At 31.3% G+C, this 23,077-nt stretch overlaps 1 protein-coding gene across 2 annotated transcripts in view; it reads left to right on the forward strand.

The window, feature by feature from the left end:
- LOC131854867 (teneurin-a) overlaps positions 1-23,077 on the forward strand; it is a 53,406-nt gene that overhangs the window by 15,446 nt on the left and 14,883 nt on the right. For both annotated transcript variants that reach the window (XM_059206049.1, XM_059206050.1), the window contains 8 exons: positions 2,085-2,338; positions 9,770-9,889; positions 9,977-10,654; positions 10,760-10,954; positions 11,038-11,247; positions 11,337-11,522; positions 11,884-12,030; positions 12,529-12,736. In XM_059206049.1, coding sequence (XP_059062032.1) covers positions 2,085-2,338; positions 9,770-9,889; positions 9,977-10,654; positions 10,760-10,954; positions 11,038-11,247; positions 11,337-11,522; positions 11,884-12,030; positions 12,529-12,736 — 1,998 coding nt within the window. The remainder of the gene's footprint in view (positions 1-2,084; positions 2,339-9,769; positions 9,890-9,976; positions 10,655-10,759; positions 10,955-11,037; positions 11,248-11,336; positions 11,523-11,883; positions 12,031-12,528; positions 12,737-23,077) is intronic.

Consider the following 23,077-nt stretch of genomic DNA (forward strand, 5'->3'; position numbering starts at 1 on the left):
CCACAAAATTTCCTTTAACAAAAACAAATGAGTTCGCTGTGTTCATTTCGGTAACGCACGGAAATGATGCACTTCAATCGCTAATAGCACCCACGCCACGCAAAATTTGAAATAATAAAATCATAGCTAATGATTATGGATATAAAAAATCAATTTCATGTACAGTTACAATTGGATTAGGTAACTATCGTCAATAACTAGTTACAGACACTCCGAAGATCGTCTCGTACTCTGAAGTAGATTTAGAAACATTACTTATATTTATTTATCTACTAACCATCACATTCATATTTATGATTATTGTGCAATATTATTACTTTGGCTATCTTGTGTCTTTACTGACTTTCGATGACATCCGATTTTGAAATTTAAATAAATATTTTTAGATTACATGCATAAGCAGAAATAGTTTGTAAATTTTGAACGTTTGACCAAAGGTGACTCGAAAGCAAAATCCTCGATCTCTGGGATTGTAATTTCTGCACAAATTTTAATGAATTCGTTCTTCTTTCGAGCGTTCCTCAGCCGCTATTCAAAAGAAAATTACTGTAAAGCGAGGAGACTCTCTCGAAACAAACCCTTTAAGAGTCACGCTTCGTTCTCGCTAAACTTGGTCCAATTATTTATACTTCCTTTTTTGCGCATTCTTATACTGATGGTCATTATGGTGGCGTCAGTTGGCAAGCGAGGCCAAAAGGCCGTAGCACCATATGTTCTCAGCATCGGCCTTTAAATTTAGTCGTGACAGAGAGTTCGGATAATTGATTAATGGCCCCTCGGGGCGGACGTGTTTAAACGCCTCGATCATCGTTTTTTTGTCAGAATCCATGTAATGATACGTTTTGATTGTCTACACAGGTATTAATAAAGAAAAGCCATATGGTGCCGGGCACAGATTCGCTTCACTAACAGTTGGCCGTTACGTTTTATAAACAGGTACCCAACGAAATCTATTACAGCTACCTGCTGTACTTACTTATACCGACAGACTTATCTTCTACATATAGGTACATATAATTTAAAGTATAAGTACCTTTACCTATATATAACAATAGGTTATTATTTATAATTTCTAATATATATATATCACGAGATATGACCATAATGTATTAATTATTTACACTATATAGAAATTGTACAAGATAAAAATAGTTACATTTTCGATAATTAAATACACGGCAGTTATATTTCGTCAATAATTACGTAAAATTTGGTAGCCTATTAAAATGTAATCTGTTTCATAATTTAAAAAGTTTTCCGGATTTATCAATCGGCGTGGCACAAACATTAACAAAACAAATGTTTTACCTACATCACAATAAAAAGTGCCAACGTTTCGGTTGGTTACTTCTAAGCCTTCAATATTTTACTTCAATGTAGTAATGTCCAATATAGTTGTGGTCCAATTTGTTCTTATAACAAAATTGGTCAATTTACGTTTATGCTGTTATGTATTGTTAAACAGTACAGAATTACATGTGTATGCGATAATGCGTTTCATTATCGCATACATATGTAATTCTGTACTGTTTAACAATATATCATGCGTTTTCATTATGTAAAATATACACCGTGTATATGTACAGATAATTTATAATAGGTAAATCTGAAAATACACTGAAAATCTTTACGTCTATTTAAACTTAACATTTTATCAACTTTACACAATGACAAACGACGTGTTATGGTACCATATTTGTTATTAGAAATTAATATTTTATCAAATTAATATTATCATAGTAACATTACTATGATGAACAGTTCGTTAATAAGTGTTTAAAAAACTAATCAAATTAAATACGTTACCGTTTTGGAGGAAATCTTACTTTAAATGATCCTCCAATTAAAGTACGTATGAACACTCGTAGGCGAGGCCTGATGAATTTATATTTTTTTCTATACGGTATTCCTTTTCTTCACCTTTTACCAGGATGAATTTAAGTCCAAGTTTACCTCCCCATCATCGAGTACGAGTTCAAATAACCCGTTTAAGATACGTCAAATATTGCTACGTTTAATAAGTAAATTTAGTATTATAGTACGTAATAAACAATGTTAAATCAGGTTTTTTGTTTGTCTACCAGGTTGGGCAATGCAGCGATGTCTAGCGGGATGGGCGGCGGAACCCTCGGTAGTGGGCATTGCCAGCTTGCTAACCAGCCACTAGTGATGCCAGTCTTTCCCCTAAGAGCCAGCCAACCAAGCCCAGTGCCAGTGTATTCACCTTCAAGGTTCCATATAGACAAACGATGCCAACACCGATGCACGTGGAAGTGTCTTGCTATAGCTATGATATGCCTCTGCGTCATTTTAGCGGCAATGCTTGCCTACTTTATAGGTAAGAATAATCTTGTTGTTATTATGTGTACATATAGATAGTTTCGTAGGTTTTCCAAAACTATATATAACGTTGTAGGTATACACACAGGCAGTGTACCGTAATTAGTAACAGTAGTATTACGACGAATGCAGCTTTTATGTAGCAATATTATATTATGCATAAATTATAAAAGCTTTGTCAATATGGGTTTGAGTTTTTTTTATTTAAGTAGGTAAAACCTACTCAATTAAAAAAAAACCTGAACTTTATTGTTTTTATTTGACGAGCTTAATTTCGGATTTAATGAAAACAACCAATTTTTTTAAATTATGTAAAGGCATGTACATTATATAAAGTATAATGATTACACTCTTCTCATTAAAGTCGAAAATGTAAAAATGAGCTCAAAACAATTATTTTAAAAAATAGTCACCTGTCAATTAAGGTATTTTTTTCTTTTCTACCTTTCTATCATGGCCCTGGACTTTGTACCTTTATACAAGTTATGTTCTATCCATCAAACGTCCCGAAGTCATATTATTTCTTTTCCAACAAATGTGATAAAAATCTATAATAAATACAACGTAACTAAAAAGCTAACTAGTAAAAGTTTAAGTGAATGCTTTTAATCTTCTAATAATTCTGTAATCACAAAAAGGTCCCCAAGTATAGACAAAGGTTTTATATCGGCAATCGATTAAATATTGGAGTTTTTAACTACAATTTATACTGTCAATATATCTTTGTTGTTATAATCCCAGCGGGACGCTCGTGAGTCTCGTTAAGACAGTATTTTTATTAACTCGCTCGGAATGCTGATTAAAATATTCATAACATTATTCTTTCCGAAGCATTAGCGACGACTCTGAGGTCTTAGTTTAAAAAGCTCGATTTTGTCTAACGTTTCAGTCAAACGAATGTACAACAACTCATTTTTATAAAACAGAAAAACATATTCGTTTCTGACAATAATGTAAATTTTATTCCTTCATAAACGATTGATCCTTTTATAATTACGAAAAGAATTGTGAAAATTTTAAATCTATTCTCTATCACAATCTTTAAAAAATTCTTATTCCATTCTACACAAAATACACTTTTATTTAATTTGATAGAATGGATATTGTATAAATTATGAAATTGTGTGTAGTTACCAAGATATAATTAAAATATATCCATGATGTTGATGATAAAATGACGTAAGATATTATAAGTAGATTAATATGTATATTGTAAGTTATTTTTAAGCACACAGTCAATCGAATTTAAATGAATCATTCGTTCATAATTATATGTATATATCTATCCATAGATGGCATGCCAATAACTGTTGTCTCTTGTGGAATAGCCATAAAATAGTTTAATGCGTTTATCGTTTTACACTCAGATCATAATAGAAAAATAGTTCTATCATCACATCGAAACTCAATTACCGTAGGTGATATATTTGAATATCCACATCGTGCATGCAAATGACTTGATTAAACATCGATGTTGCAACCGAAACAGACATCAGCCATTAGTCTTTCATCATTCTTTGTTTAAATCTCACAACCGGCATCCGCAGAGGGCCTCATAAAAAAACTAAACAAACATCAAGAAAATATAAATGATGCGTCTAACCTAAGGCAACGGGCGCTGCGTGCTTCGAGCCCGGCGCGCCCGCGTTCTTTCCGTTATAAATTATCTTACACTTCTACGTCCCGTATTATTTTACTATAGATATATCAGCCACTCGCAATCCTGGCCTACCCGCCGAATAGCCGATCGTAATTTATACATACCTAATACCTCATAAATCGCAAAAGCAAATCCCCACTTGATATAAAGTAAAACGACTAGTCATGCCGTAGTACTGCAACGTAATAATATTTTACGTCCATTTGCACATTAACATGAATATAATAATGGAATACGTGTGGTTTCCGTCGTGTATATCAAAAGCATTTTCTTGTTAATGGTGGAATAACATGAAACAACTTAACATAGATGTGGAATTTTGAATTGCAATCCTGTAGATCATAAATTGATAGTATAAACAATTATTTTAAAAAAACACCAGTTCGTAAATGTAACTTTAAATATAATAAAAATAAAGTTGTTTTCAACCCAAGTGAACCATAGCTATGAAACAGTACGTACGTCTACTTAAATAGAAATTTCCGCAAAATTATATACAGTACTTACCTGAACTATATAATATTATATGATATCTGTACCTTAACTACCATTATCGAAACTCACAAATATCAAAAAATTACTAATGGTCGAGGCATGGACAAATTTAAGAAAATTGTGTTACTTCTATTTGCTAATTAAATAAATATTAGTTAGTTATTACATATCATTTCTATTTCCATTAAAAAAACTATTTTAGATTTAATTCTGCAATAAAAGAAACCATTTGGGAGCTCCGTAAAATATTCGTTTACTAATAAACAGACCACGGTACTTTTTCGTTCTAAATGTACCATAACTTTAAATTGGCTAAGGAATCCAAATAAAAGCGACTTAAAATATTTAAAGTTAACCAAGATCTTATCATTTAACTGGAGTAAAAACGGGACGTGATTCGAGTGTCTATACACTAAACGGGCTTGGGTTCGGCAAGTTACAACGTCACTGCATCACGCAAAGCAACTATGCGCATTGCTCACTCAAACTATATTCTATATATTACAAGACTTTACATTGAAAATAGCGTTACTAGCGTTACTACTAGCGTTTACTTTTTCTTAAATAAGTGAATTCGTAAAGAAAAACCAATAAACTGATTTACAACTTATGATCCAGCCAAGTTGCTTGACAATAAAGTATCGTTTGCTTTTACATAATACAGTTTATCCTAATATAACGACAGATTTTGAGATCATCTAGCACAACAATGTTATAGCAATCTTAAGGGTCTGAAACTTCTCGCCATTTATAAGTACGAGTATGACGTGGATGCCAGTAGATTAGTTGTTAGTAAAATCATTACAGAGAAGGTACCACATAGTCTCTTGTTACAGTTTAGGCAAAATCATTTTAATTTAAGTTAACCCACGGCTCTATTAAACTGTTTCAACAAACACTAAATAATGCGCTTCCAGCACGCTATGTAATGTGAGCGTAAAACAACTTCCCTTATTTCGGCAACTTGCTGTCAACAAAAAAGAAATTATTTAAAGCATGTTTTGTTTAAATGCTATAATACTTCCTATATGAAATTCGTACGTTCAACTACAATTTCTAATGAAAAGTAATTACCGCTAATAGAATAGAAAATAGAAGACATGTTGTAAAAAAGAATAAATATCTCACATTTCAATGCCACCAGTAATGTAATGAACGGGCTCAATGTGAGGTGTTTCTAGTCAATGAGGCTTATCGTATCGGATCTCACTTCATTTAGATTCTAGTTAAATTACAGGGACAGAAGATAAGAGCCTCATGTCGCATACAAATGCCAGCAGCGGCACATCGTCCACTTCAAAACGAGATACATTTCCAAACGGAATGAACTATCGCCTCTAAATTACCACATTTAGATTTCTTTAAGATATTACGGAATCAATCAATTTGTTAATGGTAGTAGGTACCTAAATTATAGATGCTTTAAGAATCTACGATCAATGCAATGTAATCGAACGTTTACGTGCTATCAAAGAAAAAATAATTTTATATAATAGTTTTAACCCATAGGTACTATTAATAATAATGAGCCGCTTTTAGTGAGTGTCTCATTAAATAAACGTACACCTACCTACACATTTTCATTAAGTATATTTTCAAATCATAAATCATTTTGGTTTTGTTCTACAATGATTGGGTTTGAGAAACACAATATAATATTTGTCGGACACGCCTCCTGGCGTTCCGGATATATACCGAATAAAAGCAGTTTTGTAGTTTAATCCGACATAAATCTTCTGGTCCGCATTAGTAGTTCTACTATTGTAATGAAAAAATGTGAACCATCTGTTGCACCCTTCATTACATTCATAGTGTTGAATATGGGGGCAAATATAGCACATCAACTTTTTAATGTAATTGAAAATGTGAGAACCCCAAAATGTTTTATTAAAGCTCACTCAGTTCTCTGTATTGACACGTTTAGATTAACCTGCATATCAGATAAAGTCTATTATTATTAAGATATTAAGTATAACACATGCTCTTCTGAACTTCATAATAAATTAATATTCTTATTATTACATTTAAAATAATATTTTATACTTATCATCCTATAATAAAATAAGTCCCAATCGATAAGAATGGGCAATAAACACTACTACTGTTAGTATTTTTTAATTTATTTCTAAATATATTTTCAATAGACTGCTGAATGAAAACAAATACTATAAGAGTAGGTATATACACTTATATGTATACAATAAAACGAGTCGCTGAACGCTATGATATTTTGACAACCTATATTATAATTATGCTTAAAGTGTACTTCTAAATATATAATTTTTAGGTTGTATTTAAGCTTAAATGTAAATATATACTAACGATGCTGAATTTTTTTACATCAAATCAAAACAATTTTAATAAAATTATTCTATATATTTTCAACAGTATGACACTAAATGAGAATTAAACAAATATCCTTGTTACCTTTTTTTGATTTAACATATAACTTGAAATTATAATATAATTTTTTTTTGTTTAAGCTAGCCCTTCTACTTGTCTAAATTACTCATCACAACAATCTCTAATTACTTGTACATTTATATTCCACTTCCTCAACTTACTGTTATCCCAATGCCCCTAAAGTAATCCTAATTAAATTTGTAAATACCAAACTTTTTGCTATTAGATACGAAATTAAATTTATAATCCACATATTCACAGTCACATTTGTACTTGTCCGCGCTTCTTATAACACAGGAGGAACAAGACCTCGACCCTCTTTCAAACGTAGATCATCTCAATGAACGACAAGGATGGTTATATGAGATATCGTGAATAATAGAAGAAGATAGGAAACGTATACGAGAAACGGAAGATTTATCACGTGACTAATACCGAGTCTGTGCGACGGCGCGTCGCACTCAATCCCTCGGGACTCCATCAAACGAGTTTCGCTCCCCCATCGCACGATGCAATCTATGCTGAATCGTATTACAATAAATTGTATTAACTCGAAAAATAGTAGAGATAGCAAACATCGTCCATCTGCACACAATCGTCTCGTGCATTGCAGCCCAGTCGTCATCTAAAGCACCCTTACTTCCTATTCTCCGAATCTATATGGCGAAAATTTATAGATTTTACGAGGGATCATCGGGAAACTTACCACATCCCCATATTTTATTTTTATGAGCGGAAATTATGTCATTTGAGCACAATTATCTGGATTCAATGAATAGTTTTTAAAAATCTACTGTGAAACCATAACTACTGATATTACAAATATATCACAGACATAGTATAATAAAATATGTACTCGTAATTCTTTCAATGCGCATTTCGCATTGAAAGAATTACGAGTACATATTTAATAAATGAAATAGACTTTTTCAATAAATAAATCGTAAAGGCCTTAGAAATGCCATTAGTGCTGAACTTTGTGCTGAATTATTTTTTGACGGCTGGTATAGTAAAAAACACAACATAGAAATAAATATTTCCAATGAATGATTTAATTGATATCCTAAGACACTAAGAGAGGCGACTATTAACTATAAGATATGATAAAATGATAAAACGTTTACGAAATTATTCCAGCTGCATTAATCCACGAAATAAGTACATAAAGTTTTATATTACAAGGACATTACCTATTTTAGTTTAATATAAATATATATTTTAAAATTTATTGCTAGTATTTACATAACCTAATTGTACAACTAAGAACCTAAAATTAAAAAGCTTAAAAAAAAAATATCTTGACTAAAATCCGAAAGAAGGTTTAGTATCTGAATGATATTAAAATAAATTGATTGGTTAGAAAATAGTTGTAAAACTGTTTTATATATACTAAAATAATTTTGCAGTTAGTATATTTTTATTACATACATTAATCTCAAAGTACTTTTAAACTTCCCTTACTAATACTGAATATAAATAACTTATTTATCGATTGTTAAGCTGATGATATTTTCGTTGAACTATTCACCCTCTACTTAGCATTACAAAACAAAATTGCAAAATTGTCCAATCCAAGCGCAAGCAGCCAAATGGCGTCAACGCATCGCGATTCTTATCTAACTATAAATCTTAGATATATCGGCGACTGTCGAGGGACGAGACGATAACTTAATTGCTCCAACACTGCCCGGGGTTAGCCGCACACACTTATGGAAAACACAGTCGAGTCCTAAGCTTGCCTCTTTGCCTAAATAAAAACCATTCATTTTCCTGGATATATATGTTGGTAACATAAAAATAGAAGGAATCATTGTAAACAGTGTTTAAAATACTGCATAGTCTCAGTTATAAATAGTAATGTAGGGCTTATTAGTTACTTTAATTAATTTTACAAGAATTGACGTATTGCTTTAACGCATTAAGCCAACCGATTAAGCGTATATCCTGCGCACGCGCGCCGGCATAAATAAATATCGGATCCCCAACATTGCATAAAAGCAAGCGCTCGCAAGGTTCTTACAAAACTAATAAATGTTCACAATAAATTTGCTTTACATTGCGATGCCAGTTTCATTCGTTTGCCCCTCAGAACTTTTATTTATAAACCTATTTAAAATAAAGTATCATGGACAGTGAAATCAATAAAATAATTTGAAAGATTACAATTAGATAAGTAGAACTATTAGTATATTGAGAGTAACAAAGTCAATAAAAATAATATCGTAATTAAAAACAATTGTCTTTCAGTCAATTTGATCGTCGCATATTATTAAAAAATATTTTAACAAATCAAAACTCGTAAGTAGTAGTCAAATCCATACTCTTTTTATTTAAAGCCGTGAAGAATTATCCAATTACACTGGGCACCGCGGCCTACGGCATTCGATAATCGAATCGATCGATGGCAACTGTCGCATAATGAGGAGACAACGACATTCCCCTGAGCAAGAAATGGTTGGGTGTCGCTGAACCACCTACGTGCCCGCAAGCCGGGTCCACGGCAGCGGAACAAATCGTTCCGTCACACCGCTACGAAATGCGCCACGCCCGTGCTTCGCTTAATTAAAAACCTACGAGACGTCACGTCACCTACCCCGCTCTATTTGAGCACCTTTTGAATGACATATTGTATTGTATACCACTTTGAAAACGTGTTGCCTAAAATATATACGTGTGAACTTTAATAAAATACGATTGATCTACTGGGTATTATCGATCTAGGGCAATGATAAGATAGAAACTTAATTGGAAGTTTAGATCAAATAATAGATTTTAAAGCTTGTACCCACCATTTTATAATAACAATTGTAATTTCCTATATATTCTTCATTCTATTTGATTATTTTTAACTATATTTTTTCATCTTTACAGCGTTATCGTCAATTAAAAGTAATATAGACAATTCAAATTGTATCTTAGTACAAGATGTAAAAGCAGTGACACATGCACAAGGAGTTAGAGATGCTTTATCAACATCATCACCTTCAGATGGTACGTTACAAAATTTATTACAATCATGATCTATGTATAGAATCTACTTTATGATTTGAAATCGTCTTAATACAATATTTTTTGTAGAATCAATATCAACATCATCATTAGGCGGATGGTCGACAACAGCCGAAGCTGCATTAGAATCTGCAGTAATACCACAACAAGCACAACAAGCTGCGCCTCCGCCTTGGTCACCGGCATTAGAAGTACGAGAGTTTGATGAATTACATAGCGCCGTTATACCTGCTTACCAGTTCTGGAGTTCAGAATTCCGAAACAAACAGCCCGCATACGTTAGCCTTAATTTCACTGTACCGTGGGGTGCAAATTTTGCAGTTTATGGTAGACGAAATGTTGCTCCTAGTGTTACTCAATATGACTTTGTAGAATTTATAAGAGGCGGAAGAGTTGATCATAGGCTTAGAAGAAGAAGAAGTCCGCATAAACATGACTCTCACCGAAACCTAGATGACTGGGACGCATTATTAAGTACGCTTAGCCCATTTCAAAGATGGAACCATACGATAAGCAAGAGATCCACAGATATGAGAGTAAATGTCAGTATATTACAGTATCTTGACACAGGAAGATGGTTTATTTCGATATATAACGATGAACTTCAACCGCATAGCGTTGAAATGATTGTATCCGAAGCTGAAGGAGTCACGAATTCATGCCCTGATGACTGTTCTGGTCATGGATCCTGTTATTTAGGAAAATGCGAATGTATGGATGGGTACGAGGGTCATGACTGTTCAAAGAGTAAGTACATAAAATTGAATAAATTATTACGTTACATATATTTAGCTATATTAATAAAATAGGTCAATTTCACGCCATCATACCCACATTAAACTATTTTTTTAGGCGTTTGTCCTGTACTATGTTCTGGGCATGGCGCCTATGCGGGAGGAATATGCCATTGCTCTGAAGGTTGGAAAGGAGCAGAATGTGATATACCGGCTCATGACTGTGAACCTGCCGATTGTTCCGGTCGTGGACAATGTAATGCTGGTCATTGTCACTGTAAAGCTGGATGGAAAGGTCTCAAATGTGATGAAGGTAACATGTTCTTTGATAAATTGCGTTCTTCATTTATTTTTAAAAGTAATACATTATCTAAATCGTAACTAAAATATTTTTAGAGGATTGTCTGGACCCTACTTGCGGTGGACATGGCTCCTGTGTTCGTGGTCGATGTGTGTGTCGAGCAGGATGGCGTGGCGCCGCTTGTAGTGATCGTGATGCTCGAGTCCAACGTTGTCTGCCAGCTTGCTCTCAACGCGGCATTTACGATTTAGATGCTGGTCGATGTGTCTGTGATCCCCTCTATACAGGCGATGATTGTTCTCAAGGTAAAAAACAAATGATAATTCTAAATATCTAAAATTATAATTATTTGTATACTTGTAACAAAAATAACCTGTATTATCAATATTTTCAGTGGTATGTTCTTTGGACTGCGGACCTCACGGAGTCTGTGCAGAGGGTGTTTGTAGATGTGATGAGGGTTGGACAGGCTCTTTATGTGATCAACGACCTTGTGATATTAGATGCCACGACCATGGACAATGCAGAAATGGAACATGTGTTTGTACACAGGGCTGGAATGGCAAACATTGCACACTTCGTTAGTACTATTTTCTACAACCAGAATTTTAGTTTACTTACTTATAAGTATTATAAGTATAAATTATGTATATAATACTTAAAAATAAAATGCAAATTCTACTCACATTAACTTAAAATTATTACAACTACATAGACGTTCACTGATACTAAGATAGGTATACGTTTATTAAAAAATTACACATACCTTGTATTGTATTGGATACAGCAAGATTTTATGTTACACTATATTATTTTAAGGAATAAAAGTTTGTCATTGTTTCATTCTTGTTCTCAAACTTGCAATAACAGCATATTTTTCAAGGTTTATGTCCTTCACTTTCACACTGAGTGTGGTGCTAATAAAATGTATTCACATTTAGCTGGTTGCCCGAATGGCTGCTCTCGACACGGCCAGTGCCTTTTGGAAGACGGAGTTTATCGGTGCTCCTGCTCTGATGGTTGGGCCGGTACTGACTGTTCTATTGCCCTTGAACTCACGTGCACAGATAACGAGGATAACGATCAAGGTATGAACTAAAGTTATAAGCTCAAAAAACTTTTCTAAAATAAATAAAATTATGAATATTAATAAAACATAATGTATTTTTCTGAGAGTAATAGATAGATTATGCATAAAAAACATACAATGAGATGTTGAATATGTATGTTTTTCATCATCGACAGCATTATTCAATCACACCATTATTAAAAACTGAGTGAGCTACAACTTGTTTATAGCACTTCTTAGTGACAATTCAAACGTGCGGATATAATATTTGCCGACTAATAACAATTGTAATACAAAATGTAAGAAGTATAAATTATATTTACTGTTAATTCATAATGAGATTCCAAACTTGTGGGAACAAATAATTATTTAATAAAAATTTTTTTTTTAATAAATGATTTTATATTCTATTCTATTAATATATATATGAATAATCGAAATGTTTTACTATACATACCTAAAAACGAAAAGTACTCAAATATTTGAGCTAATTGTAAATGTTACTAACATTTTGAAGATGGCATGACGGACTGCTCTGATTCGGAATGCTGCACCCGGTCCGAGTGCGCAGAGCACATCATGTGTCTATCCTCAAACGACCCCGTAGAAGTGTTACTTCGTAAGCAACCTCCTTCTGTCACCGCAACATTCTATCAACGCGTCAAGTTCCTCATAGAAGAGAACTCTGTACAGAGTTATGCCCACATGGATGAATATTCGGAGAGGTGAGTATTCATTCTATAAGAACGCCGTTATTTATTGAACACCAAATCACTTCATGTGCGTAAAAGATATCGTTTCCAACTTAAAGTCAGATTATTTCAATAAGTCATCGATATCTTTTACACAAATTGGTTTAGGACTGACCAATCGGTTTTGCACAGTTCATATATTTAATATATTTGCACTTTACAATGATTTTAGATTCGTGATATCATCGCCGTACTATATTGTAAATCCGTAAGAAGAAGATACAAAATTCATTAAGACATAAAGTTTAATTTAGGAGCTAGCACCTTAACCATTTAACTCCCGCTCATCTTCCTAAACCTCTCCGAGGATTTGGTGTGGTTATTTTTAATTTAATTGGTATCAATACTTTTATGACTTACTATTTATTTTATCATCTGGTGGAAGTGTTTTGATTTTCCTCTGTTTTCTCGCGTATAAATATTGAGTTTTTATTTGCAATCCTAGCATGGTTATGTTTTACACTTAACCATAATTTTCATCTAATGAGTTTTGGTATTTATTATTTTTCACACCAGATCCGATGTGTTGTGTATTGTCTAATGTTTATCCCTTGTGTGTGTCTAACCCTACCTGTTTGTCTAAATAAAGCAAAAGCGTCTTATGGTTATAATTAAATTAAATTAATACGATCAATTGAACGTTCAAAGCTTTCGAGCAGTTTTGTTTGTCTTCCCGTTACAATTATCAACAAGAAGTTGAAGTAAATAATACTCGAATCTTGACAGACGTTAATTATATATTCTAAAAATAAAATATTGCTACTGAATTTAATTACTATATATATAATCTACTGAAATTTTGTGTTGTGGTAATAAAATGATTATTACTTTTGACATTATATTGTATATGTCTTTCATGATTTGAGTTTAAAACAATAATAATTTCAAAATTTTAGTTGCTCTTTTAGTTTACATCGTAACAAAACTATCGTGCGAGATATCGAATATGATATAAATCTCTTATTATTTAACAAGACAAAGCAAAACTGAAAAATAAAGTAGTCAACCCACCTCGCTTAATATGCAAAAGCGCCTCAAAAGTTTGTTTGCATTAAAACACGAGCCGCTTCACTATTTTATTTAAGTTTAGGAGTCTAGAGTGGTTACATTGCGTTCTGGCATTTGTTTCATCGTCCTGACCATCTTTGCATCAACGGTCCAGTTCATTTTATTCTTATTGTGCCTCAGCACAATCTGTAGGTGTACATTTTTCACAATATGGATGGAACAATTTCCAAAACTATATCCTAATAGTGGTGGTGTTGTTCTAATGCAAACGGGCTTCGTCTATGACCCAGTGCGCATAAAACTAAACTTAATAATAAAATCAAGTGTTAAAACGCAAGTTAACCAGTGTAGACGAGTGCAATCGGCCGGAGCGGTTGCAAAGCCGGGGTGTGGTTGCACTGAGGGATGTAGGTATCTGTGTAGTAATCTGTCCTGTCTTTCTGTGTCCCTGTGCCGCCGTGTGTCCGCCACTCCTAGCGAGTTCTGGAATTCCTTTACACCATGGTAAGTGTCAGTCAGCCCGCCCTCGCCCCTCAGTGTTCAATATCTGTTAACCTCTTCCCTTTTGTTGCAATTCCTGCATATGTGTGTGATGTGGGCACCTCTCGCGTGTATAACAACTGACACGCGATTGGAGCCACTGATGCTTTTTCACTTTTCGTTAACTCCTTTGTCTGTATTCGTTTCATTCTCTATGTGTATGTAACATCTGTATGTTTGTCTTGAATGTTCTCGTGTGGTTGCGTCAAAGAACTTGATACTCTGCTACAAACTAGCACCCTTCCGCGCACGCGATAATGGCATCTTACTTCTAATATAATTTGCCGCAGCCACAATAATATATTTTTGTAATATTTATTTGTCTCGTCTACTGTGCTTATATTATATAGTTCTCATATTATATACTATGGTGTACTTTTGTTATACTGTATAAAACTTAGGAAAATCATTTACGCTTTCACGCAAAATGTCTAAAACACAAATTGTTAGGTTCAGGTCTTGTAAAATATACAAATCGAGACGCGAGTTGCATATTGTCAGTTAAGCAAAATTTCAGCGAACACGCAAATTTAGCTTTAAATAAACTTACCCTTTTATGTGTTCCTTACCCTTTGTCTGCGTCTTTCATCTGTTAACCAACCCCCTACCCTTCGCCCGAGCTCTTTATGTGTTTAGATCCTCACCCACTGTGACTAACCAAAACACAACTTATTTGAATGTACTCCGACTATTTCACAGCAAAATGATAGCGGTCTTGTGAACATTGTACATTACATTGCTTCCATCAATCAACCATTGGCTACTCTTAACATCAAAATTGGTGCAATGAAAATGTCTAACTTTATATGAAATATCTTTGTTATTTATATATTTACTTATATGTATTGATGAATATATAAAACGCATTATGTGCATTGTGATAGTAATGTACAACTATAGCATTAGATATCTATTGCATTTGGAATGAAAACACTTCTCATAAGTTTTTTATAGGTACATTTTACATTTAAATAGTTTGTAATGACATTCCCCTAAATAATATCTTCTAGTATCTACAGTCTATTCATTATTATCAGCATAATTCGTTTTTATATAAATAATAATGATTGATATCATAAAATTTCGAATATTATATATATACATATGAAATCAAATAAAATACTATAATAGTGTGTAGTTTTAATTACACATTAATGTGTTAAGTACAAATATCAATTTACTGATCTTGTCAAGATCGATATGGTCAATAGATAACGTAAGTGATTTGAAAATATTTCCTAGAATTCTATTGTCATAATCTACATAAGATTGATATACCTACGTTGTGCTAAAGTAATTACTGTGTCTGGGATTTAATAAATTTGTCTTTGAAATACTTCCATAGAATTATTGATTATAAAAATTATCATTATTGCTTAAAATATGTGTTTCGTACTGTATTTAATTACAGTATATTCAGATACTGTGCATATTTACAAAAGATATAAATTCTTAGAATACTTAACGTATAATTAAATGTACGTATAATGTTAAAATTTAGAACCGTTAATGACTTCAGTTTCTTTTTTAATCTTATTATATTTTAGTTTGAGCATCTAATTTATGTGTTTTAAATACATTAATTTTTGAACAGATAGTCTATTTAAATTAGCATCATAGTATTTTTTGTTTTTTATAATAATATAACACTTTATTTCTTTGAGATATTTTTTTTGCACCAATTTCAAACATTACAATTATATCTTATAGATAAGATATAAAGTTTAAAAAAATTGTCACAAGTATTATAAATATGATTTGTGTGGCAGCTGTTACATGCATTATAATTACACCTTACTAGGAATATTTCTGTTTACACACTATAAACTAATTTCAATAACATTTTACTTATATCATTCACAACCTGTAAACTCAAATATTTCCTAGCATTTAGCTGATCCTGGTACGAGAATGTGCAATGCTAAGACTTCTTATTTATTTTATGTTTTATATTATTTTTTACATTACTTCATAATTACATACACGGATCTTAGCACAACTTCGCTCAGTTTACGATCGAAGAAGCCCGCAGTGTGATACCATGAGTAAAAGAACAAAATATAAGTACGTATACAATTGCAAAAAAATATTTTATTTCTTTTCGGATTTTTTTGTATTTAGTAGTTTGTGTAATTCTTTTATACTGATCGACATACATAATTGTACTTGTTTTAATGAATATTTTCAACTTGATATTATTTAACCCATTTACAAGATTATTTCAAGGTATAACATCGTGAAACGTCGTTAAAAAGATATAAAGCACAAAATATGTTGAGACATATATAATAAATAACTTATATGAACAATAAATATCGTCTAATTTTTATTCAGTCCTTACCTTTCAGTCTGGACCTTAAGTCCAGTACCTTTGTTAAAAATATAAACCTAATAATATACAATATTTTTATCATATTTAGTAAGAACATTCCAGTAGTACAACAGTAGTAGTAGTAAGAACCATGCCGATATCCAATTGTTGGTCATGGTTCCAATTTTTTGGGGTCTGATGTATGTTCCTCTTTAATTCTTCCATATTAGCAATCGTTTCAGTTTTTATTGAATTTCTACGTACCCATTATTCACATCCTATATTCATATATTAATTTCTATAATACACGGTACTTACCTAAAAATAGGAACCAAAACAGAATATACTTATTGAAAATTTAACAATTTAAATATCTTCCCTTAACATTGTGAGTATTTTGTTTAACAAAAAATTTTCCGTAGTACGAGACTCGAATCACTGGTTCGCGTCATTGTTGAACCCGTATATAGGTCGAACAAAAAGTAGGTTACATAATTTACAAACGCAGCCCGATTGTGTCACAGAATAGATATTACACAGAGTCAATGGTTAGGTGATAACTTATTTATGGTATTATTAAGAAATCATGTATATAACTATAGTTATTACACACATATACAACATATTATAATAAGAAATAGATTACTTGGAATTTCAAATTTATTAAAGACGACCTCGATGGACTAGCGGTTTAGCACACCGCCTTACTTTCATGGTGGCGGGTTCGATTCCTCGCACGGTACAAACATTAGTATTCATGAGTATGATTGTTTGTATCTTTCTAGGTGTTTTCTATGTATATGTATGTGTTATATGTTAAGATTCTGTAACTATTAATGTGTTTCCAATGTATACATATATTTTTACGTGCACTGTTATATTAAACATTCTTAAGGGCTATTACAAAGTGACAAAATTATACTAGGGACTTAGGTAAGTATTGCCCTAATCTTCAAAAGTAATAAATAAATAGTGATATAGATTCAATAATACACAGTTTAATTGTTTTCGCATCGGTTAATATTTTAAAACAGGTTACAATCGAAATTTACCATTCTTAATAAAATAAATCTACTAAGAAAATTACAGATTGAGAGGACTAGTCAAGCTAGATATAATAATTGACCGCAGTGAACGGAGGCAGGATGTTCAAATTATATATCAACTATACACGAACATTATGTCTGTTATTTCTTTTACAAAATATAGATTCTTTACATTATTATCGTGTGAGAGAGCAATCGATATTGCGCTACATCTACAAGATTTAAATATTCAATTTCAATGTAGACCATATAAAATGGTATTCTTTTAAAATCTTGACAATTCAAGACTACGCTTGGTATTATTAGAGTCAGATTTAAAATGTAATATTTCTGAATCGTCTCCTTTATTTTTATTGTATTCCTTACTATAAAATTACATTTACCCATAAATGGACCATTAAATAAATAACTAACTCGGATATTGAAGTACATAATTAAAAATCTTCATTTGTTTATAGAAATCGTCTTTTTATTAACTGAGAGTTTATCAGATTAACCTTTAAATGTTAGTTTAGGTAACGAGTATGATATGAACTTATCTACGTATGATATGAAAACCATAATTAATACTAAATTATAACTGCGAAAGTCTGTCTGTCTGTTTCTGATATTTTCATTACAAAACGAGTGAAAGAATCTTACAAAACTCCTTCAATTAAACGTAAAGACAGAGTATTTAAGAAAACAGACAAGGTTATCTTATAAGACGATGTCGAAAACAACAGTTAATAGAATATATTAAAATTTGCAAGCAATGAGACCATCGAAATTTTCAAGTAATCAGATAACTTGATCAAAAACCATTGCGTCTTTTGAGCCCAATAAGTCATCTGATTCATGAAGTTCATAAGTTTAAAATTGGAAGGATGGCCAAATACCAAATATACCATTATGTTTTCATACCAGTTTCATTTTTTCCATTTGCTGTAGGTATAGGTACTAAAAATTGATTACAATTAACTCGATTGTTAGGTACAAAACAGAAACACGAAGTAAAACACAAGCGATATACATAATAATACAGTTTTATACATTTAGTGTAACTTAGAGAATGAGATCAATCTGAAGAGTGGTATAACCAAGCAATGAAACATGAACATGAACAGGTCAAAAATATTGTTTACGTAATATAATAATCACATTACCACGCACACGAATTAAAATATTCCAGATTAAATAGGAGATGAAAAACTTTCAGTCACTTTGTTAGGTATACCCCGTATGCAGTAATAATCTATAATGAAACACATATACATATGTAGGTATTATTTAGGAACTTAACAATATTCTTATTCAGGAACAGTGTTAATTATTGTTATCTATTTAAATTTCTAGAAAAGACCAAAGATAAACACGATTAAAGTAGGTAAATGTTATAATAATTCTATACAAATAAGTGCATATTTTAATGGATATATAATATATATAGATAAATAAATAATGCAATAACCTTCTGGAAAGTGGGCATTAAGTAGCGTACAAGAGTTGCACCCTGGAAAGGACGATCATGTAAGAGTTGTAACTTTGAAAACACATAGCAAAATTAGTTCTTTTACTAGGTATATAATAATAATACTGTTAAAGTTATTTTATTTTGACTACATTTAACTTGCTATGGCTACAGATACAACTATTATATTAGTATGGGTGACCTCATAGGCATAAATAGAAATAAACAACGTAACTATCTCAATTAATATGAAAATTAAGTCCCACTAATAAACCATGACGTTACAAAAAATACGATTTATTAAGCGTTAACTTTCTCCTGTGATAAAATATCTACTGCAATTAATTTTCATTTGTTAGACTGGATAAAGTACCTCGATATATATCGGCGTTTATAGAATTATGTTTGTTTTTATATCAATTCGTAAACTCTAACCGCATTCAGCGATCACATATTTTGAACGAGTAAATTTATTTCAACATAAAAAAAGATGCTTACCAATTCTGAAATATATTTTATCAAAATTAACAAGAGAATAAAGTCTATCAATTGTGAAAGTAATTTAATTTTATCATTATTTAACTTTGACAAAAATGCCTATAGAAATACTGTAGAACTGAGAAGCTTTTTCTTTCAACATACTGAAAAGAAAACATATCCATATTCAGAAAATGTTTAAGATCCACAATTTGATTTGAGAAAGTTAACGCCTATTCGTCTATTTGTAATAATTGGATCGCCTATCATCAACTTGATGGATCTAATTAAATGTCGGTTTATGATTACATTTTTACATTTGAAAGTTTATTTGTTGCGAATTAATTAATCATAAAAAATAGTCGATAAATGTCTAGTCATATTACTGCAGTCCATAAATTATTTGGATTAATTCAGTTAAAATATTGTTTTAATTGTAAGATATAATTATACCATTTAAAAGAATTAGCTATCCAGGTTCAATATAATTTTAGCAATTCTCACGTGAAAACTATTTAGTTTTCGCTGATGATGCTGATCATCACAGGGAGTAATGTTGTTTTACTTACTAATATTACATAAAATAAAATTATTAGGAGGGCAACGAATTTTGATTTCAATTTCCAACAGATTTGGTGCAATATTTGGTATAATTAGAGTTGCAATAGTAAAACGATCGAACTTGCGACGGAAACTGTGTTCGTGCGTTAGTAGTTTAAAATTAGCGATTCTTTATCGGTTTGTAATTATTATAATGAAGTGAAAGATATTAAATTTAATTTATTGAAAAAAAATGGTTTAATTCGGTTAATTGTATATTATCCGTCCCATATACTACCTGTAAGTTAAAATATTATGACAATTGTCGTTTTCAAATAAGATATATGAGAGATAATTTAAGAAACAAATATTAACTTACGTACTCTCAAAATCAATGAAATAAATCCTTAAATAATTTTAATATACTTATATATAGGGATGTAAAATTGGAAATAACGGAATGTATGATTAACGAAATTAATAATTAGAGAAGTAGTGATACTGTAATTATGAAGGATTAGGTACAACAATGGCGAAACTAACTATATTAATTCAACAACTAGATACATTCATTTTTAAATACATGTCAAAAAAATATAAAAAGTAATTCATTCTAACATCTCTAAAGAGTTCCATAACAGTAATGATACTGGGAAAAATTAGTATTAATTATTGAATCTGATTGTTCTATAATGTAATATTAAAATAATGTAATTTTTATACAATAACCAGGTTCTTTGTGCTTAATGAATGCATAACGTATAAAGTTTCTAATAACATATATTTAAAAATAAACATTCGTAATACAGAATGTTACTTCTGTAAATTTCAGAATCTCGAAAAAAGACACTTCATATAATATATAATCGATTATTTTATAAGTTGAGTTATAATGTTAATGATGATATTAATAAACTGTAATATAAGTAGCTATATGTGCTATGTATGTAAGTATTATATTTCAAATTGCATGACCATAAAGGTAAAAAATACACAAATGAAAAATTATATCGGTCAACATACTTCTAACTATAACGTAATACGGACTTTCGAAAAGTGAAGCGAACACCATTAGATAAATTATAATGCATCAAAACAAATCGATCAAGTAAAGATCCGTTCGATTGCCGAGATAAGTGGTATATGACGAACTATATTGTTTAATATTACATAGTTCGAGTATGATTGAATTGAAAAATTGTACGAACTTAGCACTTTCACTCCACGATAAAAAAATTAGTAAACAATAGACAACAGACTTCACAGAAGTTTGGCATGATGGGGACTTCACAGAAGTTTGGCATGATGGGTCAGCGTATATTTAATATCATTATTATAATAAAAAAAATTATAAAGAAAAATATTGAAATACGAAAGTACTAAGTAAACATTGATTTATTTTTATGAAAGCAACAAACAAGCATGCATATGTAATAAACCCACAGAGTAAGTTTGGGAGATCCGATAACTTTATTTTATATAAACAATTAAATGAATATTTGGAAGAATAGTGCGGAAATCCATTACAAAAATATAACGCATTATGATTACTTCTATAAATTAATGTCCAAAAATGATTGTATAAGCATTCTTTATACTAATTATATCTCATTCGAAGAGAAGTAAAGCCAATCTCTAGAAATCCAAAGTAGATATTAAGGAGGAACCTTACAATAAAAATAATTAGTATATTGTAATAAAAATAAAGGTACCTATTATTGCACTTAATAAAAGTAAGGTAGGTATTATAGTCATAACAATCCCATTGGTTGGGAATGTGATAACGTTAATACGCTTGGTGAATATTATTTTAGTTAACATTAAATAAATCAATTATGTCATCAAGTAGGCATCTAGATAAATTAAAATAATTTATATAAATATGTTATATAGATCAAAAATACGTAATAACAGAAATTCTATAATGATTCTAACTTGGTTTTATCTAGAAATTTAAATACTTAGACGGAAATTCTATTATATAACTTCTTAGTTTTTAATAGAGACATAGTTCTTAAAAAAATATAAACATATTCATATGTTAGGACAAAACCGAATTGGACATTTTTAGAACATAAACTAGCTGTCCCGGCAAACGTTGTTTTGCATTAAAATGAAATAAAAAATTTAGGGGTGGACTACCCCTAACATTTAGGGGGATGAAAAATAAATCTTAGCCGATTCTCAGACCTACTCAATACGCTCACAAAATTTCACGAGAATCGGTCAAGCCGTTTCGGAGGAGTATGGGAACGAAAACTGTGACACGAGAATTTTATATATAAGATATACTATTTATTTTAGTTCGATTTAAAATAAATTATCGTTATACACAGTTAATATACCTGAGAAATGAATCGTGGTGTAGCCAATTTAAATCTGCCGTGCCTTCACATGCACAAAAGCATTATATAGATATTCTATTCCATATAATGCTTTTGTGCATGTGAAGTATTATAATTAGAGGAACTTTCTTTTTTTTTCAGTTAGACTCAATGGTTTAATCTATACGTTCATAGATTTCTCTGATCTCAGACAGTCACTCAGTGATGGGACTAACTGAGTGACTCTATCCCTATGTAGGATAACAAGTGAAAAAATCTTTGAATATTAAATAAATAAAGTAACTAGATCATCTGTTAGAATATAAACCTCCACAATGCGGTTTTCTAGAAACTTTTTGCCACGCACAACCACATTGTGGAATCACCTTCCAGCAATGGTATTTCCGAACCGATACGATATTGAAACCTTCAAGAAAAGATCTTATTCCTTTTTAAATGGCCGACAACATACTTGCAATTTCCCTGGTGTTGCGGGTGCTCATGGACGGCGGTAATCACTTACCATCAGGTGCGCCGTATGCTTGTTTATCCTCTGTGTTATAAAAAAAAAAGTTAAGGAATCTTCATCAACTTTCTGTGTTTTTACCTTTATTATAG

Source organism: Achroia grisella, unplaced genomic scaffold, assembly GCF_030625045.1.
Source record: "Achroia grisella isolate CSIRO2021 unplaced genomic scaffold, CSIRO_AGI_Agris_v1 utg1245, whole genome shotgun sequence".
In the NCBI taxonomy this organism is placed as follows: domain Eukaryota; kingdom Metazoa; phylum Arthropoda; class Insecta; order Lepidoptera; family Pyralidae; genus Achroia; species Achroia grisella.